At 46.0% G+C, this 25,913-nt stretch overlaps 1 protein-coding gene across 1 annotated transcript in view; it reads left to right on the forward strand.

Moving 5' to 3' along the window:
• ahr1b (aryl hydrocarbon receptor 1b) overlaps window positions 1-25,239 on the forward strand; it is a 33,298-nt gene extending 8,059 nt beyond the window's left edge. Inside the window, exons 3-11 of the mRNA XM_072671592.1 lie at window positions 7,142-7,239; window positions 10,779-10,868; window positions 12,987-13,113; window positions 13,922-14,055; window positions 15,079-15,281; window positions 15,622-15,731; window positions 17,519-17,660; window positions 17,818-19,309; window positions 23,471-25,239. Of these exons, the coding sequence (XP_072527693.1) occupies window positions 7,142-7,239; window positions 10,779-10,868; window positions 12,987-13,113; window positions 13,922-14,055; window positions 15,079-15,281; window positions 15,622-15,731; window positions 17,519-17,660; window positions 17,818-19,309; window positions 23,471-23,632 (2,558 nt within the window). The 3' untranslated portion in view covers window positions 23,633-25,239. The remainder of the gene's footprint in view (window positions 1-7,141; window positions 7,240-10,778; window positions 10,869-12,986; window positions 13,114-13,921; window positions 14,056-15,078; window positions 15,282-15,621; window positions 15,732-17,518; window positions 17,661-17,817; window positions 19,310-23,470) is intronic.
• Window positions 25,240-25,913: the final 674 nt, after the last annotated feature.

Genomic DNA, 25,913 nt, shown 5'->3' on the forward strand with positions numbered 1-25,913 from the left:
TTTCATCATCTAGTAGCTATTGCCATGACAACCATTATTTTGTGGACTAACCTGCCAAACCTGCACTATAAAGATTAGTAGATAGTCTACACCTTATAGTGTGGGTGTGTAGTGCACAATTGGGACACAGCCTATTTTTCAAAATTGCTGCACTACTCAGTCTGTGAGAAGAGTTTACTCTGATTTCTCTACAGTGGTGGTGAATGGAACCAGGCGCCGGTCGCCATGATAACAACACAGATACAGCCCATAGTTTATCTCCTACCCAAACCCACCAGTGCAGCTACACGAGTCTTCTGAGTTTTATATGGAATGATGATGATGATGATGATGAAGGTAAAATAGTGAATAGAGAATCTGAACTAATCCAGTTCTCTTTAGGGACTACTTTCTGTAGCTGCACTACACCCTGCAGCATGTATCCCTCCACCATTTTAATGATCTGGTTCTAAAAGCAGGTTCTAGAGCCGAACTCTTCTCAGAACTCTGGTAGAACCGTGTCTCAGGCATCAGGCAGCGTCTTCATCACCATTAGGTGAAGAACTTTCTGTGAGGAGCTTTTATTAGAGCTTCAGACGTCTGCTTCCCTTCACCTCCACAGTAGAACCACAGCTCTGACTGGGGGAGCTTATCTAGAACATTAAACCAGTTAAGTACACAGGTGTGTGTTTGTGTGTGTTTACTCTGCGCTGTACGTCTCACTGTTTGCTCGTTAAAGTGCCAATTAAAGCTGATTTAATCAGTGGGTCGGGCGGCGGTCCCTCAGCGGAGCGCTCCGGCTGCCTGTCAGGAACAATCTGGGAGATTAGACCTCACTAAAGATCCATTTTCCCAGCCAAAACACACGAGACGCAGCACACACACACACACACACACACACACACACACACACACACACACACACACACACACACAGAGTCAGTCTGAGGAGATTAGAACAAACTTCTGCAGAAACATTTACTCATCTGGACGATCCAGGCTCCGCCCACAAACGTCTTCATTCGTAGCTACTGTTGCTAGGTTGGACAAGCTGTACAGAACCCTGTTAAAAACCCCCATTAAGCCTCTAATGAGAGACTGTAGCTCCGCCTCAGTGCAGGGGGTTTCCAATAAAGTGGCCTGTCAGTGAAAGCTGAAGGTGGGTGTTTCTAATAAAGTGGCCAGTGAGTGAAAGCACAAGGTAGTGGGTGTTTCTAATAAAGTGGCCAGTGAGTGAAAGCACAAGGTAGTAGGTGTTTCTAATAAAGTGGCCAGTGAGTGAAAGCACAAGGTAGTGGGTGTTTCTAATAAAGTGGCCAGTGAGTGAAAGCACAAGGTAGTGGGTGTTTCTAATAAAGTGGCCAGTGAGTGAAAGCACAAGGTAGTAGGTGTTTCTAATAAAGTGGCCAGTGAGTGGAAGCTTAAGGTAGTGGGTGTTTCTAATAAAGTGGCCAGTGAGTGGAAGCTTAAGGTAGTGGGTGTTTCTAATAAAGTGGCCAGTGAGTGGAAGCACAAGGTAGTGAGTGTTTCTAATAAAGTGGCCAGTGAGTGGAAGCTCAAGTTAGTGGGTGTTTCTAATAAAGTGGCCAGTGAGTGGAAGCTCAAGTTAGTGGGTGTTTCTAATAAAGTGGCCAGTGAGTGGAAGCAGAAGGTGGGTGTTTCTAATAAAGTGGCCAGTGAGTGAAAGCAGATGTGTGTTTCCATTAAAGTGGCCAGTGAGTGGAAGCAGAAGGTGGGTGTTTCTAATAAAGTGGCCAGTGAGTGAAAGCAGATGTGTGTTTCTAATAAAGTGGCCAGTGAGTGGTAGAAGGTAAGGGGTGTTCCTCCGTGAAGAAGGCAGAGGAGTGGATGTCTGTTAGACGCAGTTGGTGACATGAGGAATGAGGAACGATGTAGAGTGAGGCAGTGTGTGTGTGTGTGTGTGTGTGTGTGTGTGTGTGTGTGTGTGTAGATGGGGTTGTGGAGGGCACATCTGGCCCTGGTTGGTCCCCGTTCGCTCTCTGACAGGTCATGTCTCAGAAGTGCTCCACTTTTCCAGCCTGAATCCTTCAGCGCTGCTCTGTTTGCGAGACACCATGGCGATGTCATCGAGGGGTGAAATTTATGACCCCCTGACATCAGAGCAGTGGAACGACCCGGACCCTCCAAAGATCCGCCGGCTGGTTTCAACCTCTCCCTCATTAGTGAGATATTTTAAGGGGGATTTGGGGTCTGAGCGGTGGGATCACAACAGCACAGCTGCAGAGCGGTTCTTCTGGAGGAACCTCAACAGAACAGACAAACCAGCCCGCTGTTCAGACTGTCTGGAGTCCAGCAGGAGGTCGGGGGTTCCCACCAGGTGGGGGTTTCCAATAAAGTGGCCAGCGAGTGGAAGCACAAGGTAGGTGTTTCCAGTAAAGTGGCCAGTGAGTGGAAGCACAAGATAGGGTGTTTCCAATAAAGTGGCCAGCGAGTGGAAGCACAAGGTAGGTGTTTCCAATAAAGTGGCCAGTGAGTGGAAGCACAAGATAGGGTGTTTCCAATAAAGTGGCCAGCGAGTGGAAGCACAAGATAGGGTGTTTCCAGTAAAGTGGCCAGCGGTAAAAAGCACAGGGTAGGTGTTTCCAATAAAGTGGCCAGTGAGTGGAAGCACAAGGTAGGTGTTTCTAATAAAGTGGCCAGAAAGTGAAAGCTTAAGATGGGTGTTTCTAATAAAGTGGCCAGCGAGTTGAAGTATGAGGCAGGTGTTTCTAATAAAGTGGCCAGTGAGGGGAAGCTAAGGTAGGGGTTCTGGGTGTGTTTGATGTGACAGTCTTTTCTGCTGATTTTCATTAACATGACTTAGTGTGTGTGTGTGTGTGTGTGTGTGTGTGTGCAGGATGTATGAGGATGTGGCGGATACACTAAACTGCAGTAAGCTCATTTTCAGCTCAGTGCTAATAGAGGCTTCTTGGAACAGTAGTCGATACACACACACACACACACACACACACACACACACACACACTGGCTGGGAGTGAGGTGTGCACTGGATTAGCCCACCTTAAACGGTGCAGCATTGTGGAGCCTGTGTGATTTAAGGTGGAATGGAAAACTAGAAGCCTCAACTAAAAAACAGGGCAGCCAATCACAACTTAGCTCATTTACATATTGTTTTAAAGGAACAGTAACAAAATTAACTAAATTCTCCTGGTTTCAGTCTTGGTCCTGACTCAGTCTCTGTGTGGTCTCGGTCTCGCCAGATCCTAGTCTTGGTCTAAGTCTTGTTTCTGTCTCCATTACTCCTGGTGTCGGTCTTGACCCGTCCACTCTTGGTCCAGGCTTGTTTCAGTCTTCTTGTCTCCTGGTCTCTGTCTTTACTCAGTCTCGCCCATTCTTGGTCTCAGTCTTGTCTCTGCCCTGTCACAATCTTGCTTACTCCTGGTCTTAGTATTGACTTTGTCTTGTTCTTGTCTCAGTCTCGCTCACTCTTGGTCCCAGTCTTAGTCTTGTCTCTGTCTCGCTCACTCTTGGTCCCAGTCTTGTCTTAACTCTGTCTTGCCCAATTTTTCCTTAAGTCTTGTCTCGATCTCGCTCACTTCTGGACCCACTCTTGGTCTCAGTCTTGTCTCTGCCTTGACTCAATCTAGCTTACTCCTGGTCTTAGTCTTGACTATGTCTCGCCCTCTCTTGGTCTCAGTCTTGTCTCTGTCTTAACTCTGTCTTGCTCAATCTTTCTTTAAGTCTTGTCTCGATCTCGCTCACTTCTGGACCCACTCTTGGTCTCAGTCTTGTCTCTGCCTTGACTCAATCTAGCTTACTCTTGATCTTAGTCTTGACTATGTCTCGCCCTCTCTTGGTCTCAGTCTGGACTCGACGTTCGTCCCACACCTCGTCTGGCCCTAGTCTTGGGCTTTGATTCTGTCTTTGACTCAGCTTCAATTTCACAGCAGCACTTACGGTTGTCTGGGGCAGCTCTATCAGGGCAGAAATTTGAAGGCTGGTGATTACAACCAGTTTTAGTGCCAGAGTATATGTGTTTATGTTTCGGTGTGGCCAAAAGTATGTGGACACTCCCTTCATAATATTAGAGTAATGTGTCTGTGTGTGTGTGTGTGTGTGTGTGTGTGTGTATTTCACCCACACCTGGTCTTGGTGTTTTTTGGTCTTGCTCACCTCTGGTCTTGATCTTCACACGGTCTCCTCCACACACACACACACACACACACACACACACACACACACACATGCACACATACATAGGAGGGTACTGGAAAGAAGGTGGTGGTCAGTGACTCATGAAATTCAGGGGTCGTGAGAACAGAAACGAAGACTCCAGTGTGTGTGTGTGTGTGTGTGTGTGTGTGTGTACACACACATTTCATACAGATTAGCATTGGTGCTCTATTAGTTCATCAGATATAAACCCTACACACTACGAAGTGCGCACTTCAAAATAATGTTATACGACACACACACATTCGGACAGCCTGGATGAGACGGGGTGAGTGGAATTAACCATTAACCTCCCGACTAAATATTCTGTATATGGCCAAAAGTATGTGGACACCTGACCCATTCGAAACCTACTGCCATCCATCATTATGATGTCGTTGACTCCACTCTTCTGGGAAGGCTCTCCACAAGATGTTGGATGTGCAGTCAAGGGAGCATTTGTGAGGTCAAGCACAGATATTGGACAAGAGGGCTTGGCTCGCAGTTAGACGGTCCAGTGGCTGAGCTGAGCAGTAACAGCACTTACGGTTGTCTAGGGCAGCTCTAGCAGAGCAGAAATTTCACAGAGTGGCTTTTGGTGGTGAAGGTGGCGCATCCTATGGCAGACCTTGAGTTGATGAGCGTGACCCGTTGTGATGTGTATATGCATATCTATAAATGTGTGCATATGTGGCCAATAGTATGTGGACGCCCCTCGTAATACTATACATGCAGCATATATGTATATATTTATATATAAATACACAATATGCTACAGTTCCAGACTACGGTCCACGTATCCTTCTAGTATTTAGGATCTGTCTCCGTTGCGAGGGCGTGTAAGTGTGTGTGTGTTTGGCGTGTGCACTGGCGTGTGCAGTGTGAGCCGGGTCTGTTTTGATGTTTTGATCGTTTGTTGGCTGCTTCAGTTCTCCCTCAGCTACTCCGCTCACCCAGTGCACCCGACCGCCATCAGCCAGTACGAGTCACGCTCCTCTCCAGGCCCCGCCCCCTGTCCCGGTGACTTCATTGGCGTGTGATACTGTACAGAGAGGCGGCTTCATTAATATTTGATGCCGAACACGGCTTCTCTCTTATTCTATCTCTCTCTCTCTCTCCTGTCTTCCTCGCTCTCCTCATTCACTCTGACAGGAGGAGGAAAAAAGAGAGAGAGAGGGACTGACTCATGGAAACGTCCTTAATCCAGTTTAGACTGAATATTCACTGTCAGGACGCTGTGTGAACTGTGATGGTGGTGGAGCTCCATCCAGTACTGGTTGTCGGTGATGGGATGCTAACTAAAGCTTTTTGTGGCTGACAGCAATCAATCAAACCCTCACATCAATGCTCCTCCTCCAAAATCAGATCAGAAACCCTTCCACCCTGGAACAAAAGCAGGATCAACTCGTTTTAATCCCCTTGATTTCGGAAGAAACAATGAATAGAGCAGGCGTCCAAATACTTTTGTCCGCATGTTGTATGTATATCCACCTATGGCGCCTGCACCAGTTTAGCCGTTGCTACTGCTGTAGGCCGCAAAAATGATATGTAATGCGTTTGGGTCGGGGGGTCAGGGGTCTGCCCGGAATCTGTAGGCCAGGTCGGAGGTCAATGTGAGTTAGCGTTAGCATGCTAGGAAGATGATGGAGGAACTGCCCGCCCTTTGGGGTGTCTCTAGGTTCTGTAGTCCCCCGCAAACTCCTCTTGGAAGCCAAAGAAGCACAGGTCCGGTACCACACCATGTGTGAGCTGGGTGTGTTCTGATGAACGGCCTCCGTTACACCAGGAGTGCGGTAAGACTCGGCTAATCGCTAATCGCTAATCACTTCAGAGCTGCAAAGCCCCGAGTTTATTAGGCAGCACTAATCGATGAGCCAGTGTCTGCTGACTGCATACGGCCTGAGGCTCGATGTGCAGTGACCTACTACAGCTGAGCGCCACGAGCAGAGCCGGGCCTGCCGAGTGCAGGGGGGGGTGGGGGGGGGTTATAGGCCTAGAATCTGCTAGCATTAGCGAGGACCATTAGCATTTAGCTAGGTTTAGGCTCCTGGATGGCCAGACTGCTTTTCCTGAGACAAATAGAGTCTAGAACACTGCGGTTCTTGTGCCGGACACCGCTGTGGTCCCAGCGCTTAGGCCTACCTGAAGCCCCTCATCCAAACCACAGGGGACGCCTGGGTGCCTGGACGTCGCCCCGTCCTCTGCTCATTACATCATCCCAAAGCATGCCGGTGGGTGTCTGGGGTCATGCCGGGGATACACCCAGAGTCGGAGGTCAACGAGGAGGTTAAGTGAGGGCTAACGAGGTGAATCGCCTCTCATGCTGTTTGGAGATGAGTTGGGGATATCATCCAACATCCTGACCTCACTAACGGCACCCTGCTCTTGTCGTCGACTGCAATCAAATCCTCACAGCAGAGTGCTCCTCCTTCCAAATCTAGTAGAAAGACAGTGACTCCAACAAAAGCAGGACCAACTCTTTTTAAATACAACGAATGAGCAGGTGTCCCAATACTTTTGTCCTTTCAGCAGATGTAAATCGAAGGGATTTAAAATATATACATGGGTTCCAAACAGCGGTATGTGGGTCACAAGTGAAGGCCAGATGCAGTCCAGGTTCGGGTCATGGCGCAGTGCTGAATGAATCAGTCATACAAGGAAAGGCGTGGGGATTGGAACCCACAACCTTCTGCTTCTGCGTCTGCTAGCGTACATCGCCTTTCACTAGACCACTAGAGGGGGTGATGCTTTGATTCCTCAGAATTTGAATCATTCGAATTTGTTGTTTGTTGTGATTTTTATATTTAAGAGCTGCGAGGCAGCGATGAGAAGGTTGTAGGTTCAAATCCCTGGGTTGAATGGGTAATCCTGGTCAAGCCCTTGGGAAATTCGCTTAACTTCCAGTGCTGCTGTGGTCAGTTTTAATAACCTCTCTCTCTCTTTCTCTCTCTCTTTCTCTCTCTCTCTCTCTTTCTCTCTCTCTCTCCAGTCGCCCTCAAGAACCACACCAATGGCAGTAGCCAGGACAGCAATAAAGCCACGGGATTGGTGGACGGATGGCTGTCGGAGGGGGAGCTGCTCCTGCAGGTATGGGTCGGTTCCTTTTGGACGAGATGGAGAGCGGGCGAGCGAGAGAGAGAGTGGGCGAGAGAGAGAGAGAGCGGGCGAGCGAGAGAGAGAGAGAGAGAGAGAGAGAGAGAGAGAGAGCGGGCGAGCGAGAGAGAGAAGCTATTTGCAGGTTGACTTGTGTTCCAGTTTCAGACACTGGCTCGTGAATAATGCAGATAAAGGAGGGTCATATTTTATTCAGAGGAGATCAAATGAGTTAAAGTATTCAGAGATATTCTCCATATACCTTCACTTCCACCGAGGAGATATATTTGGAGCTCTCACTTTAGCTGTCGGTTCTCTGGCAGTCTTCTCTTTTTCTCTCCTTTCAGCTGCATCCCTCACTCCCTTAGTATAGTACATAGTGTATAGTGTCAGAATATAGTGTATAGTGTATAGTGTCAGAATATAGTGTATAGTGTATAGTGTCAGAATATAGTGTATAGTGTTAGAATATAATATAAAGTGTATAGTGTCAGAATATAGTGTATAGTGTATAGTGTCAGAATATAATATAAAGTGTATAGTGTCAGAATATAGTACATAGTGTATAGTGTCAGAATATAATATAAAGTGTATAGTGTCAGAATATAGTATATAGTGTATATTGTCAGAATATAGTGTATAGTGTTAGAATATAGTGTATAGTGTCAGAATATAATATAAAGTGTATAGTGTCAGAATATAGTGTATAGTGTCAGAATATAATATATAGTGTGTAGTGTCAGAATATAGTGTATAGTGTCAGAATATAGTATATAGTGTATAGTGTCAGAATATAGTGTATAGTGTAAGGATATAGTATATAGTGTTAGAATATAGTATATAGTGTCTAGTGTTAGAATATAGTATATAGTGTATAGTGTTGAAATATAGTGTAAGGATATAGTGTCTAGTGTTAGAATATAGTATATAGTGTTAGAATATATTATATAGTGTCTAGTGTTAGAATATAGTGTAAGGATATAGTGTATAGTGTTAGAATATAGTATATAGTGTATAGTGTTGAAATATAGTGTAAGGATATAGTGTATAGTGTTAGAATATAGTATATAGTGTCTAGTGTTAGAATATAGTGTAAGGATATAATATACAGTGTATAGTGTAAGGATATAATATACAGTGTATAGTGTTAGAATATAGTGTATAGTGTCTAGTGTTAGAATATAGTGTATAGTGTAAAGATATAGTATATAGTGTCTAGTGTTATAATATAGTGTATAGTGTAAAGATATAGTATATAGTGTCTAGTGTTATAATATAGTGTATAGTGTAAAGATATAGTATATAGTGTATAGTGTTAGAATATAGTGTATAGTGTAAGGATATAGTATATAGTGTTAGAATTTAGTATATAGTGTATAGTGTTAGAATATAGTATATAGTGTAAGGATATAGTATATAGTGTTAGAATTTAGTGTATAGTGTTAGAATATAGTATATAGTGTAAGGATATAGTATATAGTGTTAGAATTTAGTATATAGTGTATAGTGTTAGAATATAGTATATAGTGTATAGGGTGAGAATATAGTGTATAGTGTAATGTAGTGTATAGCATTAGAAAATAATATAGTGTTAAATGCTCTTTTCTCTCTCTGTAAGCCTCTCTCTCTCTCTCTCTCTCTCTCTCTCTCTCTCTCTCTCTCTCTGTTTGAGGCTGACATTAAGTGACTGTCGCTCGACCCTGCTGGGGTTGTGTGATGCTCACTTGAACCTAAATATTTATATTGAGCATCAACGTTCAGCCACTGCGCTTATTACAGTGTGTGTGTGTGTGTGTGTGTGTGTGTGTGTGAGTGTGTGTGTGTGTGTGTGTGTGAGTGTGTGTGTTGTTTGTTGAGGTTGAAGGAGCAGTGTGAGTGTGTGTGCACCATGTATACAGTGTGTTGAATGTACGTCTGTAGGCACTGGGGGGGTGAGCGCTATGACATTGTATGGCTAACATAAAGCTGTGTGTGTGTGTGTGTGTGTGTGTGAAATGTTTGGACACATTACCGTAATCACACATCCTTGCTGTAAAGCTCTCCCAGATGGTGATGAATAGTAAAACTGCATGCCGAACCTGAAGGCAACACACACACACACACACACACACACACACACCTATGCAAACATATACCCTCACACACTCAGCTGAAGGAAGTTAGTGCTGACGTGTGATTTCTCACTGCACACACACACTGTGACATATTTCGTGACTCTTTTCTCTTGTTTTAGCGTTTCTGTGTCGCCACTGACACACCAACTGGAGGGGTGTGTGTGTGTGTGTGAAGTGAAGATGCTGATCTGACCCGCTGAATATTTACAGTATATCTGTGTATAACAACGACTTACTAACAGATAAAAGCCCAGTGATTACTTCACTTACTGTACTCTACGCTATACACTACATACTCTGCGCTATACACTACGCTATACACTACATACTCTGCGCTATACACTGCATACTCTACGCTATACACTGCATACACTACGCTATACACTACGTTCACTACGCTATACACTACGTTCACTACGCTATACACTACATACTCTGCGCTATACACTACGCTATACACTACATACTCTGCGCTATACACTGCATACTCTACGCTATACACTGCATACACTACGCTATACACTACGTTCACTACGCTATACACTGCATACTCTGCGCTATACACTGCGTTCACTACGCTATACACTACGCTATACAGTACATACTCTACACTATATACTAAGTACACTACGCTACACACTACGTACACTACACTATACACTACATACACAACACTATACAAGACATACTTTACACTATACACTGCGTACTCTACGCTAAACACTACGTACACTACGCTATACACTACATACTCTACGCTATACACTACATACTCTACACTATACACTACGTACTCTATGCTATACACTAAGTACACTACGCTATACACTACATACTCTACACTATACACTGCGTACTCTACGCAATACACTACATACTCTACACTATACACTACATACTCTACGCTATACACTACATACTCTACACTATACACTACATACTCTACGCTATACACTACATACTCTACACTATACACTAAGTACTCTATGCCATAAACGAAGCACTCTACACTATACACTAAGTACCCTATCCACTAAGTACACTACACTATACACTACGTACTCTACGCTATACACTATACATGTATGCTACATTTTGTACTGTACTATATTATGTGTATATATAATACACTATACTCCATGTGCTGCATTATTGCTCCATGTACTATTATTCTATATTATCTTATTTATATTATAGATCGTATATATGTATTGTAATGTGAATATTGTACACAGAAATGACAGAAGCAGTTATTTCTTTTCTAGAACCCAGACACAAGTAAACAACAACAACAACAAACACACAAACAAAACAGCACAGCTTTTTTCAGTCAGATTAAAAGGATTGGTGTGCCCTACTCTGTGCTTTTATTCACTGATTCGGTGTGTGTGTGTGTGTGTGTGTGTTTATTGTTTACAGGCTCTGAGTGGGTTTGTGCTGGTGATTACATCAGACGGGATCATATTCTACTCTTCTCACACTATTCAGGATTACCTAGGATTCCATCAGGTACGCTTCAACACACACACAAACACACTATTACTGCTGTAGTGAATATTACATATGTATAATATACAGTGTTGCTTTATATAAAACTATAATAATCTACACTTTAGTTATACAGTGTGAAGTACTACTGGAAAACCACAAGGTTTTACTGTATAGAGCATTATGGTATAGGGCGTTACTGTATAGAGCATTATGGTATAGGGCGTTACTGTATAGAGCATTACTGTATAGGGCGTTACTGTATAGAGCATTATGGTATAGGGCGTTACTGTATAGAGCATTACTGTATAGGGCGTTACTGTATAGAGCATTATGGTATAGGGCGTTACTGTATAGAGCATTACTGTATAGAGCATTACTGTATAGGGTGTTACTGTATAGAGCATTACTGTATAGAGCATTACTGTATAGAGCGTTACTGTATAGAACGTTACCGTATAGAGTGTTATGGTATAGAGCATTATGGTATAGGGCGTTACTGTATAGAGCATTACTGTATAGAGTGTTACTGTATCGGGCGTTACTGTATATTGCATTACTGTATAGAGCGTTACTGTATAGAGCATTACTGTATAGAGTGTTACTGTATCGGGCGTTACTGTATATTGCATTACTGTATAGAGCGTTACTGTATAGAGCATTATGGTATAGGGCGTTACTGTATAGAGCATTACTGTATAGAGCATTACTGTATAGGGCGTCACTTTATATGGCGTTACTGTATAGAGCATTATGGTATAGGGCGTTACTGTATAGAGCATTACTGTATAGATCGTAACTGTATAGGGCATCACTGTATAGGGCGTTACTTTATAGAGCATTATGGTATAGGCCAATACTGTATAGGGCATTACTGCATAGAGCATTATGGTATAGGGCGTTACTGTATAGAGCATTACTGTATAGATCGTAACTGTATAGGGCGTCACTGTATAGGGCGTTACTTTATAGAGCATTATGGTATAGGCCAATACTGTATAGGGCATTACTGCATAGAGCATTATGGTATAGGGCGTTACTGTATATAACATTATGGTATAGGGCGTTACTGTATAGAGCATTACTGTATAGGGCGTCACTGTATAGGGCATTACTGTATAGAGCATTATGGTATAGGCCAATACCGTATAGGGCGTCACTGTATAGAGCATTATGGTATAGGGCGGTACTGTATAGAGCGTTACTGTATATAACATTATGGTATAGGGCGTTACTGTATAGAGCGTTACTGTATATAACATTATGGTATAGGGCGTTACTGTATAGAGCGTTACTGTATATAACATTATGGTAAAAGGGGTTACTGTATACTGTGTAAGGTGTATATACTGTATATCCATGCCTGAATCTGAATCTCACACACCCCGGGCAACGGAGAGATAGTCAGAGGGATGGAGAGATGGAGCGAGGGATAAGACGTAATTCCGCCAGGGTCAGCTGCGGGTTAATCATTTCGTATTGGACGAGGTCTTCCTGCTGTTATTAATACACACAGACGCACACACACACACATACACACACACACACAGACGTATACACACATACTCAGCAGGTTGCCCTCCTACCCATCATGCTTAACAGCGATTAATGGAGCTAATAGTATTTACTCTCGGTATTACCAACACACATGTTTGCATACACCGATTAGAGATGATCAGCTGAGTCATACACACACACACACACGTGAATCCATACACACACACCACCTCCTCTGTAGGTCACTAGAAAAGAGCATTTCCTGAAGCTAAAGTGATGCCCACTGGTTGCTGTGGCATAGATGTTGGTTGCTAAGGTGTTGCTAGGTGATTGCTAAGGTGTTGCTGTGGTATAGATGTTGGTTGCTAAGGTGTTGCTAGGTGGTTGCTACGGCGTTGCTGTGGTATAGGTATGTGGTAAAATATGGGGCAAAGTGTGGTTTGTCCGAAAGCTCATCCAATGCATTAGCAGAGCGGTGTCCACAAACTTTATTTTATTAATAATACAAATACTACTACTAATAATGCATATAATACTGTATGTATTTATGATATGGTTGTACTGCGTATAATACTTTGTTATATACACTCAAACTATATACATTGTAGTTATGCTACATTAGTACTATATATACTCTCTCAGACGGATGTAATGCACCAGTCCGTGTTCGAGCTGATTCACACCGAGGACCAGCAGGCCTTCAGACGGAATCTGCACTGGGCCCTCAACCCCCCACCCACTGCAGTACAAGCCCATGAGTCCCCACGAGGTAAGACACACAAACACTACCATACACACTTACACACTCTGTGTCAAAGCAGCTGTTCACTCTGAAACCCCACACGGACACATAGCCAGAACCCAACCCATCCCCCCACACCCCCACCCATCACCCCACCCATAGAGCCAGGCTACAACCCCTCACACTCTTTCACGATCTGACCTTTAGCCGGACGGCTGCTGAGATGTAAATGTTAGAGAAGCCAAAAAAAGCAGCATCTCCGTTTCGACGGTCCACCTGCCAGTACACCAATCGGCCATAACATTAAAACCACTCCCAGGTGAAGCGAGGAACACTGATCAGCTGGTTCCAGTGGCTCCTGGCAAGGGCTGGATGTTCTAGACGACTGGGTCAGAATATCTCCCAGAACGCCGGGCAGGTTTCGTGGGGGGTTCCCTCCTGGTATGCAGTGGTCAGTACCTGCCAAAAGTGCTCCAAGGAAGGTGAGTAAAAGGTCATGGGCGCCCAGGGCTCACTGATGCTCATGGAGGCCCCGCCCACCTCACAACTTCCAGGACTTGCTGATAGATCAGCTGCTAACGTCTGAAGGTGTCCGGACAGGACCACCAGCAGGACACCTTCAGAGGTCTTGTGGAGTCCATGTCTGGACGGGTCAGAGCTGCTTTGAGGGCATGGATGAGGGGCACCTACTCAATATTAGGCAGGTGGTTTTAATTTTATGGCCAAAATCCAGTTCAGGACAATCCAGGACCGGAAGGTCAGCAACAGTAAAGTGGGGCTGCAGGAGAGGGGTTTCTGATAAACTGGCCGTGTGCCTGATGTGTGTATCCCTCAGATGAAGACAGCGTGTCCAGCTCAGCTCTGGTGACCTACAACCCCGAGCAGCTCCCACCTGAAAACTCCTCCTTCCTAGAGCGGAGCTTCGTCTGCCGCTTCCGCTGCCTCCTAGACAACTCCTCTGGATTCCTGGTGAGTAGCCAGCAGAACCGTTCCTCGCCCGGTTCCTCGCGTTGTAGATGGCTCTAGGCTGCTAAAAGGATAAGATCTGTGAGGAACTTTTGGAAACTGTGGAGGAACGTCTGAAGGAGCTCTGAGGCAGTTTGACCAATGGTTGATGTAGATGCAGGCACATGTAGACAAATAGTGATGATGAGAAGGCGGGGCTTAAGCAGTTTGACCAATGGTTAATGTAAATGCAGGCACATGTAGATCAATAGTTCAGGTGAGAAGGCGGGGCTTAAGCAGTTTGACCAATGGTTGATGTAGATGCAGGTACATGTAGACCAATAGTGGAGGTAAGAAGGCGGGGCTTAAACTGAGGTGCTTAGAGCTGTAAAAATCCACACACCCAGAAAGTGTATCATCTGCAGCGTCCCAAAAAGAGGACATGTCCAGGAAAAAGAGGACATATGGTCACCCTGCTACTCCCTGTCCCCGAATGCCCCACCAGGGCTAAGAAGGTGTCCTCATTTGGACTCTGGACGGATTCTGTCTGACTCAGTGGTTTAGCTTTGACTAAGCAAGTGGGTCACGCCTCACCGCAGCCTTTTGTCCTGGACGCTACGCATCGCTAGTTAGCTAATGGCTTCACCACAGCTAGCAAGAGACTAGCAATCAGCGGGGGTCCAGCCTCAGCTGTATTAAAAAGTATTGGGACGCCTGCTCACTTACTGTTTCTTCTGAAATCGAGGGGATTAAAAATGTTCTCCAGCTTTCGTTGAGACCTACTGTCCAAAGGTTGTCCATTGCTGTGAGGATTTAATTGCAGTCCCCAACTCATCCCATTCAAAAGTACCATGGCATTAGGCAGCATGGTGTCATTAAGGGTCATTAGGGTCATCTAATCCAGAGGGTCTTATTCTATTGGCAGTACTTCTTCTCTACAGGGACTAGACCAGCTGTGTGTGTGCATTTGCACATCTGTGTCAGCAATGGGTGCAGCTTTGAAGCATGGTGGTGGTGAGATCACAGCGGTGACTTTGCCTTTGCTAGGCGCTGAATCTCCAGGGCCGTCTGAAGTTCCTCCACGGGCAGAACAGACGACTGGACGACGGCGGTCAGGTCCCGGCCCAGCTGGCCCTGTTTGCTGTAGCCACGCCCCTGCAGCCACCGTCCATTTTGGAGATCCGCACCAAGAACATGATCTTCAGAACCAAGCACAAGCTGGACTTCACCCCTATGGCCTGCGATGCCAAGTAAGTCTTGTATAGACTGGCCACTTTATTAGAAACACCTACTTTCTGTTTCATCTCTGGCCACTTTATTAGAAACACCTACTCTTATGATTCATCGCTGGCCACTTTATTAGAAACACCTACTCTTATGATTCATCGCTGGCCACTTTATTAGAAACATGTGCTCCTATGCTTCATCACTGGCCACTTTATTAGAAACACGTACGCCTATCATTCATCACTACACCTACTCCTATGCTTCATCGCTGGCCACTTTATTAGAAACACCTACTTTCTGATTCATCATTGGCCACTGGTCTGTGTGTGTGTGTGTGTGTGTGTGTGTGTGTGTGTGTTGCAGGGGTAAGATCGTTCTGGGCTACACCGAGGCAGAGTTAAGAGTCAGAGGCACTGGTTACCAGTTCATCCACGCCGCGGACATGTTGTACTGTGCGGAGAACCACGTCCGCAGTAAGTACTGCGCCTCAGCACCGAAACATGGCTTTGTGGAGGAACTATGTTCCCTGGAATGATGGTGGTGGTGCTCACTATCTCTTGTGGCTGAATGCAATCAAATCCTCACAGCAATGCTCCTCCTCCAAAATCCAGTAGAAAGCCTTCCTCCCTGAACAGTCGCAACAGTTACTCCAACTCTTTTTAATACCCTTGATCTCAGAAGAAACAACGAATGAATGAGCAGGTGTCCCAATACTTTTGTCCGCTCAGTGTAACTCGCTTGCCCCCCCCCCCTCTCTCTCTCCCTTTCTGTTGACTGTCTGCCAGTGGCTTAGTGTCTGAAATAAACCCAGTGACCCTAAAAGTGATTTGTGCTGGACGCTTAGCTAGAGCCCTTTTGCAGTGACCCAATCTCCCCACCCCCCACCTGGCACGTATCAGATGGGGAGGGATTTTCGCCCAGGCCAATCCTCTGATTTAACCACAGGAAGTGTCACTGGCCCCGATGTCAGCCGTACCGACAAGCGTGCCTTCCTGAGAACTGCAAGCTAATGAAGTTTAGCTTCCTGGTCAGATATGTGATGGGAATGACCCTTACAGTGACCCCATAGTTAGCATAACTGGGAGCGCTGCTAATATGCATTTTGCTAATGCGCTAATTGTATTGTAATGATTGGTACTGGCTTCATGCCTTCACCTTTTGCATTGCTAATAGAACTGAACTGAATTGAACCTTGGAAAGAGCTAGAGAGAGAGAGAGACTGAGAGAGAGAGAGAGAGAGAGAGAGAGATGTTTTCCTATAATCCAGCAGATTATGGAGGAGATTGGGCAAAGCTGTGCAGCACAGAGTGGATAGAAATGTTAACTACGGTCAAAAACCCATATTAGGAATTTAATATGGTGCCGAAAGCTTGCACGGCCCTGCACAGGTTTGAGCAAGAGCATACCGAACCCAAAGATGCACTGGTTTTGGACGGGTCCTCTTGACTAACTGGTCAGCACTGGATTGCGTTTATTGAAAATATCTTGAAGAACGTGGAGAGAAATGATACTATGTCCAAATAATTTTGGACACCCTCCGTACAGACGTATTGTCAATAGAAACAAACAAAACATCAACCTTATGGCATCATGCCTAATTACGGGAGTGGGCTAGTGGTGTAAAAAGCCCCCAGCACTGAGCTGTGGAGCAGTCAGTGGAGGAACTGGGTTGTGCAGAAGGATGGTGGTGCTCCAGTACTTTTGGATGGGATGACCTCACGGCTCCTCCTCCAAAATCTAGTAGAAAGCCTTCCTCCCTGGACAGTAGAGACAGTGACCGCAACAAAAGCTGGATCAACTCTTTTAGTACCCTTTGAATTCAGAAGAAACAGTGAATGAGCAGGTGTCCCAATACTTTTGTCCATATATTGTAGTGTGAAGGTAGTGGAGCCTGTTAGCCAGAGTTAGCCTGGGTTCGCTCGCTGAGGGAAGTGAACCTTTTTTGGGGGCTAGAGGAGCGTAAAGCCCCCCCCCCCCAGCATTGAGGAGCTGTGGAGCAGTGGAGGAGCTGTGTTCTGTGGAATGATGGTGGTGATGGAGCTCCATCCAGTACTTTTTGTAGATAGGATAACATTTAGTAGAAAGTCTTCTTTCCTGAAAAGTAGAGACCATGACTCCAACAAAAGCAGAAGAAACAGTGAATGAGCAGGTGTCCCAATACTTTTGTCCAAATGTTGTAGTACCCAGTACTGGGTGAACCACTGATTGCACCAGTAGTTGCGATGGTTGATGCCTCACGCCTGGTTGTCTCGTTTTGCAGTGATCAAGACTGGAGAAAGTGGCCTGACTGTCTTTCGACTCCTGACCAAGGAGAATCGCTGGAAATGGGTGCAAGCCAACGCTAGACTCGTGTACAAGAACGGCAAGCCTGACTACATCATTGCCACCCAGAGGCCGCTTGGGTGAGTCTGAGACGTACTCTTCTGGTGGCATCTCTTGAACTCTTGACTCTCAAGTGTGGTTTAGAACACTCCTCCATAGCCGTTTGGACTCCGAAGGGGGAATACCTTGCGTTAGGATCTTGACCCTAATGTGTGCCATGTCTGTTTCCGTGTCCAGGGAGGAAGAAGGAGGAGAGCATCTGAGGAAACGTTCCATGCACCTCCCTTTCACCTTTGCCACAGGAGAGGCTTTGCTGTACCAGACCAGCTACCCCATCCCTGGCTTCCCAGACAACATGGTAACCAAAGGCAAGAGTGGCAGGGCCAAGAAGGGAAAGGGGGACAAAGGCAGCAAAGACTCGCTGGACCCTAGTTCCCTGCTGGGGGCAATGATGAGGCAGGACGAGTCTGTGTACGTCTGCCAACCAGCAGTAGAACCCAAACTACCTTACCACAGCAGCCTGTTCAGCGAGCAGGGTCAAATTGGTGCTTTCTCAGCAAGTAGTGAAACCTGGGACTCGACGCTGGGCAGCGCAACCGGAGGATCCAGGCCAGAGTTGTCGAGTTTTGACCCCCTGCTTTCCACGCTGGACTCTCTATCCCTGGAGGGAGAGGAGAGCTGCTCCAACAGTGAGCTGTTCACCGCCCTGGAAAACCTTGGCTTGAACGCGGAGGATCTGGAGCTTCTTCTCCTGGATGAGCGGATGATCCGGGTGGAGATGGAGCCAGGCTACATCCCATCCCTCAACGACCTCCTCACCAATAATGAGATTCTGTCCTATATCCATGACTCGCTTGAGAATCGGACTATCGATTCTACAAGCGATGGGAGTAGCCTAGTTCCTGGTCCTGTCCCGGACCTTCTGGACTCCATTCAAGGTTCCTCTGAACCCTTTGTTCCCACCCCTGACCCTTGTCCTGTAACTGACCAAAACCCTCCCGTGGTGTCAGGTTCGTACCTTCCCTACCACCTGCCCAGGCAACCGTCCCCCATTCTGCAACTCTCACAACAGATGCAGCAGCATCTGAGCGCTCAGTTGCTGAGCGACAAATGCCATGGCTGGATACCCGAGCCTCAGGGCGGTGAGACCAGTGTGGTCAGGCTCCCTCAGAACGGCTCAGCGCTTGTCAAAGCAGTGACTGCAGTTCAGAATGGTCACTGGGTTCCTCAGTACACTCGGGCAAGTCAGGAGAACCCTTCCGAGGTCAAGAGTAAGTTGCAGGAACACTGGCAAGAGGGACATTTACAGTCCCCGTGTCCCAACAAGCAAAAATCGACAGATGGAGGCGGCCCTCTTAATGGAATCTACAGTGCTCCCCAGTGGCAGGGATACAGCTGCGTGGACCAGGTAGACCAGGTAGAACCTTGCGCGGAAAATTCCCATGTGGATTACAGTATGGCCACCGGGTCGGGGGTGGAGTTTACAATGAGTAGTAGCTCAGTAGGTGACATATGTCAGTTTCAAGGCGTTGTGGCAACGTCCTCATCCTATCAGCAGGTTTATCAGAAGCAGCAACAGCCAAAGGTCCAACCTACGTATTACCCCTACGCCAATCAGAACTCCTCGCTGGAGCATATCTTGGTTTTAGCCCCACCTCAAGAACTCCCGTCACTGGATGCCTATGAAGTGTATGACTCCACTCCAGCCCATGACACCGCCCACAGCAAGGTAAGAACTAAGGAGGTGAACCATTCTATGGGTGCTTTGTCAACCACCTTCAAAACACGATTTGGACAAAAGTATTGGGACGCCTGTTCGTTAATTGCTTCTTCTGAAATCAAGGGGATTCAAAAAAAAGTTTCCTCTGCTTTTTTTTTTTTTGTTGAGTAACTAGATCTACTAGATTTTGGAGGAGCATAGCTGTAAGGATTTGATTGCATTCAGCAACAAGAGCGTTAATGTGTTCAGGACTTTATACCCCTTCATGGCCCACGCCTGGCATTAGGCAGCATGGTGCTAATAGGTTCATCAGGAGTCCTACCGTCTGTTGACGGTACTTTTTGACGGAGCAGTGGCTGCAACCGAAAATTGCTGTATGTATTCATAAGAAGGGGGTGTCCACAAATATTTGGACATGTTGTGTAAGTAAGGTAGGTTTTACCTGTGATTGAAAGTGTGGGAGTAATTCTGACTTTAGTGCTTTAAGGTATTAGCTGTCCGGGTGAAGTAACACACACACACCTTCATTTTCTCTTTTACCTGGGATAAAGGCCGGGAGATGGATCCTAGGGGCTTAGCGGGACTTTACGTGGAAACGAATAATTAGGTCAGTACGCAGTAATGCATTGACCCAGTGTAGTAATGTGCTAATTGCTAACTTCTCTTAAAATAGATTCCTAGTTCCTGGATTATTCCTAAAGAGATAAGGGCTTCTAAGGATAGTTTCTGTGGAACTCCTACAAGAGCATATCTGGCTGTCCCATCTCTCTCCATCTACCTTCCGTCTACGTCTTCTCTAAATGGCTTGTCAGAACCAGCAGAGAGCTGTATGCTGGACGTGGTCGCGTCTGGGTGGCTGTGAAGATTTAGGCCCGGGTCATTGGCAAAAATATTTCAGAATATTTCAGAAGAAGTCCTGGAAGATTCTGGGGTAGTCGTCACAGTTGCTTTGCTGGAAGTGGTCACGTCTGGGTTGGGCGATTGTTGGTCCTGGAGGGCCGGATTTCCTGCTCGAGCACACCTGACTGAACTCACCAGGTTTAGTAGGTCCAAGTTGCCCACCCCTGGTTGAGGCGAATGGGGACTCTGTAGGGAGTCCGTTAGTTCTTCTCTGGACGGTTGAGCCGAGTACACGCTATGACCCCGGAGTTTCCTGTTGTGGGTGAATCTTTTGGGCGAATTCTTCCAGCTTACACATTGCTGGGTGCACCAGTGGCAACCACTTGTGTATTGCTACTGGTTTTGATGGGATCCTTCTCCCACTTTGCAATACCCTGAAATTCCCAAGCATGTTTAAAACTCTTGGAGATACCAGATCTGGTAGTGTGTGAACCTCTATGGTATACCGCGAAGGTGCAACGTAACAGGAACCAGAACCAGGACAAGTATGGGACAAGGGTCATTGGCAAACATATTAGTGTTAGCATTAGTATTAACCAAGGGTACTGCTTCTAGTCCTCTTCAGCTGGGTCCCTGTTCTGATGCCCTGTGCCTCAACAATGCGGCGCCATTGGACCTTTTGACTGGACAAAGATCCCGAGCATTTCAGAAGAAGTCCTGGAAGATTCTGGAGTAGTCGTCACAGTTGCCTGACTTGAACGCCGTGGAAAATCGTTGGTGGAGATTGAAGAAGGCTGGTGGTTGCCTTTAGTGACCTTTAGTGACCGCCTGTCCATCACAGTTGCAGCAGGTCCTAACAGTAAAAAGGCTGCTCCGCCAAGCCCTAAGGGACGCTAGGACTTTGTCCATGTTGTTGAGCACCTCCACTATGGACTACTGAGATGCTTATGCCTGGGTTGACTGGTCATGGCTGGCTAATGGGAATGTGATGCAGTGGAATGCAGAGGGACGCTATGGGCCTCTAATGCAGAGGGACACTAGCGGCCTCCGGTGTAGTGGGAGCCTATGGGCCTCCAGTGTAGTGGGAGACTGTGGGGCTCTGATGGGACACTATGAGTCTGTCTGCTCTCATTAGGCTTAACAATCCCTCCCACCACATCTAGGACACTACGCCGGTGACCTGACTGGCCGGTTCGCTGGATTGTGGCTCTTCTTGATGGTGGTGGCGGCAGTGAAAGCCGTTGGCAAGCTAAAGCATTAGCATTTGCCGTAAAAAAAAAAAATGGTTAGCTACATTAGCTAGCGTAGCAGGGCTTGTCTGTGAACGGGACAGAGCCGAGCCGAGGGGACGGAGTAGACGTACACACTCAAAAAGAGGAGGGACAAAGACAGAGAGGCAGAGACAAACAGACAGAGCTCAGACCTCTGTGCCTAGCGGGCAGTCCTGGATGGGTGTTACAAGGCCATTTGTGTGTGTGTGTGTGTGAGTGTGTGTGTGTGTGTGAGTGTGTGTTTGTGAGTGTTCAGGGTCAGAGCTTTCAGCTGAGAGAAGAATAGAGCTGTACTGTCCAGTCAAGCATGAGCAGCGCTGACCTACAATCTGCCCACAGCATTACCTAACACACTCACACACACACACGAACACACACACACACACACACACCATACACACCCATTTACGGCTTGTTACAGCTTTTAGCATCTTTAGCTTCAAGGCTAGCGAGTGTTTTTCACTCAGGTTTGTAATCCGTTAGCTTTTGTTAGCGACATTTAGCAAGCGAAATTACATTGATTTCAATGGAGCGGTGTAGCAGTTAGCGGTTTAGCATCGCTAACTTCCAAAGGGAACACATTTCACGTGTTAAACTTTGACGGACATGCAAATTCATACTGCTAACCAATAACACCACTGCTTTGGCTCTGCAGACCTCTGGCACGATCCACTTGACCAGTTTGACCTGGTTGGCTATCCTACTGCTACACCAGGCCGATATGATGAGCTGTGCTCATACTCGAACTAACGAGGTCAGAAAGGTCAAGCAGAACCACAAACCGTATGCGTGGCCTTGAGGACAGCCTGAACCTACCCATAACTACCCCCCCTCCCCCTCCAGGGTTCGTCCGCAAAGCAGCCGTGACTTCTTTGAATGAGCAACGATTGAGCAGGTGTCCCAATACTTTTGTCCAAATATCGTCCATAGCGTTTTTTCCATCTGACATAAGGCTCATTCCAAGAAGTGTCCGATGTCACGAAGGACGAGGTCGCCCCGGTGCTACCCAGTGACTTCCAAGGCTATGTTGTCATTGGTGTGGGCGTGTCCCTCATCAGACTACTTGGACATAAGTATGTGGACGCTTCCACATTCTACCGACAGCTAAAACCTGCCAGTCAGTCGCAGGGATTTCAGACTCGACCCACTTGAAATGGGCCGTTATGTAGGTCAGTGGCTGAGCGGGCTGGCCGTTAGCGAGCTAGAACCGGCTGCTGTTGTTGCTGTTGTACTACTCTCCGTCCGTACGTTCCGTCCATAATCCTGTCACCTATCACAGCAGGAACCGCAATTCTCGCAATTCTGGTGCGGTGAGATGGTGGGCGTGGCCAACACCTGAAGTCTCATGCTGACCGTGTCCTTTTCACAGCATTAAATCAGGCCGGCATGATTGCTGACGCTAATTCCGAGACCCATTTTTCATTACGGAACATCGTAAGGTGCTTTGAGGAACCTTTTTCTTCTAAAAACCTTCTTGAAGGTTCCTCAAAGCACCTTAAGAAAGAGCTTCCTCATCAGTTTCAAACTGAAGAACCTCCAAAAGTTCCTTAAAGAGTTAGTGGAACATGTTTTTTTAAATATATATATATATGTATAGATGTTTATATAGATGTTGTTATCTAGAACCCTTTTGTAAAAGGCTAAAAAATGGTTCTTTAGAGTATTAACAACGACAGTGGAACCCTGTCTGGTGCTATATAGAACCCTTATTTCCCAAAAGGTTCTTTAAAGAGCCGGTTATCCATCCACCTTTGTGATGTCATGGTCCTATATAGAACCATCGCCTTTTGGGAACCTATAGGGTGCTGCCTGTATATATATATATATATATATATGGTTCTTTTAAGTGTTGTAGGGTTCCATAAGATATATATATATATATAAGAAGTTAAAAGGGTTCTAAGTTGTAACAAAAGTGGAACTGTTTTAGTAAGAGGTTCTGTAGAGAACCATCTAGAAGAATTTTCCTGGTATAGAACAAACGATTTAACTAGGCTTTAGAACCATTAGAACCCTGAGAACCGCAACAAGTGTGTGTGTGTGTGTTTCCTCTCTCCAGGCGGAAAACGGCTGCGTCCTCAACTCCAGCAGCGTGGCCTACACAGGAAGCTGTCTAGTACCCAACGGCAACGTGACGACCGCGCCCGGCAACAGCCCCCACGCCCTCCCTGAGCCCCTACCACCAGTCCCTGATCCACAGACCACCGGCTTCTACCTCTAACACCCCCCCCTTCGCCACGGACCAATCAGCACAAACCTTTCCCGGGGAGGGGGGGAGGGGGCGGTGCCAGACAGATGGACGGGAATAAGACTTTGAAAAAAAAACGAATCACGCGGGAACTCTGGCGCCCCCTTGTGTCGCTGTTTGGGGAAACGGACGGACCCGAGGAGTATCACGCTAGCGACGATGCAGTGTTGGAGAGTGTTGGTCAGGGATTGGTCAGTATGTGTCCGTATGTGCAGTGTGAGCGCAAAGCTGCGTGTAAGTGTGTGTGTGTGTGTGTTTTTGGGCAGCAAGCGTGTGTTTTCGATGTCTGTAAACAGTGGTAACGAGAGCTAGGTGACTGTTAGCATTTAGCTAATTTTGCTAGCTTCAGTGAAAGTTGTCAATGGACGGTTGTTGGAACGGCAGTACTGATGAAGTGTTCACCATGGAAACGCGGCGTGTACTTTCATTTATATTTCGGAGGGAATTAGCTTGGCGCCGATTAGCTTGGCGCCGATTAGCTTGGCGCCGATTAGCTTGGCGCCGATTAGCTTGGCGGCTCTTGTTTCGAGGCCTGTCAGGAAAAAAAACGTAAAATAAAAAAAATATATATATATCATCAGGTGTCTTCTTAAGCATTTCTCTTCCAGACGGAAGGTTCTTCATCTCGTTTTACGAGCAGGACGAGGCCTTGTCGCGAAGCCCTCGCAGTCAGGAAGGCGCCGTCTCTTTAGCGCGCTAATCTGAGGCCTGGCTTTTAGCTTCTCAGATTAGCCGTCTGAAATGAAAACCAAATGTGAGAGCAGTTCATCTCAAGAGATTCTGTAGCTGACAGTGGAGGGTTGCGTCGCTGAATGTGTCGTATATATATATATAATATAATATATAATATATATATATATATATATATATATATATATTCACAGTATCTACTGAAAAGCCGGTGCTGAAAAAGGTGTTTTACTAGTAGTGTTAGTGTAGTGATGTCATAAAGTCACAGGAAATGCATTTCCAGAACGTTCCGGATCGAACCGACCTGATCTACACTATTTGGACAAAAGTATTGGGACGCCTCCACACTATTCCGCCAACAGCAGCCTTTATATACCGCCCCGTTCTAAACCCAGCTAACCCCCGTTGAAGCGGTGTCTCCTATTACATACAGAACCTTTTAGAACCTCCCGTTCTTTCACTGATGTGTGGAAGAAAGGCCGACTGCAGGGCTAGAGGCTTGAGTTTATACACCTGTAGTGCAATGAGACTGAATCAGACACCTGAATTCAGGAGTCAATTGAAGACGTGTCCCAATACTTTTGTCCCCATAGTGTATCTGGCGCGCCCACAAACGTGTTCTAGTGTATTTTCAAAACATTACAAAATATATGTACAAAATCCCATTCAGCTCTAATGAGGGACTCATGAATATTAATAACGCTCTAAATGTAGGTATTGTGATATACACTGAGGAGGCGGAGCTACAGTCTCTCATTAGGGTGAATATATATTAATAACGCTCTAAATGTAGGTATTGTGATATACACTGAGGAGGAGGAGCTACAGTCTCTCATTAGGGTGAATATTAATAACACTCTAAATGTAGGTATTGTGATATACACTGAGGAGGCGGAGCTACAGTCTCTCATTAGGGTGAATATATATTAATAACGCTCTAAATGTAGGTATTGTGATATACACTGAGGAGGCGGAGCTACAGTCTCTCATTAGGGTGAATATTAATAACTCTAAATGTAGGTATTGTGATATACACTGAGGAGGCGGAGCTACAGTCTCTCATTAGGGTGAATATTAATAATGCTCTAAATGTAGGTATTGTGATATACACTGAGGAGGCGGAGCTACAGTCTCTCATTAGGGTGAATATTAATAACACTCTAAATGTAGGTATTGTGATATACACTGAGGAGGCGGAGCTACAGTCTCTCATTAGGGTGAATATATATTAATAACGCTCTAAATGTAGGTATTGTGATATACACTGAGGAGGCGGAGCTACAGTCTCTCATTAGGGTGAATATATATTAATAACGCTCTAAATGTAGGTATTGTGATCTACACTGAGGAGGCGGAGCTACAGTCTCTCATTAGGATTGAATGGGACTTTTCTTGCTGATGTTCTGTGAAGCTACAAGAGGACGCATTTGTGGGCGTGGACTGGGTGTGGTCTGACTTTAGCTTAATGCACTAGTCTGTAGGGGCTTGTTGGTTCGGACGAGGGGATTTTTTTATGCATACGCTCGTTTTGTTATACGTTTGTAATATGTACACACACACACAC

This window comes from Salminus brasiliensis, chromosome 25, assembly GCF_030463535.1.
Source record: "Salminus brasiliensis chromosome 25, fSalBra1.hap2, whole genome shotgun sequence".
Lineage (NCBI taxonomy): Eukaryota > Metazoa > Chordata > Actinopteri > Characiformes > Bryconidae > Salminus > Salminus brasiliensis.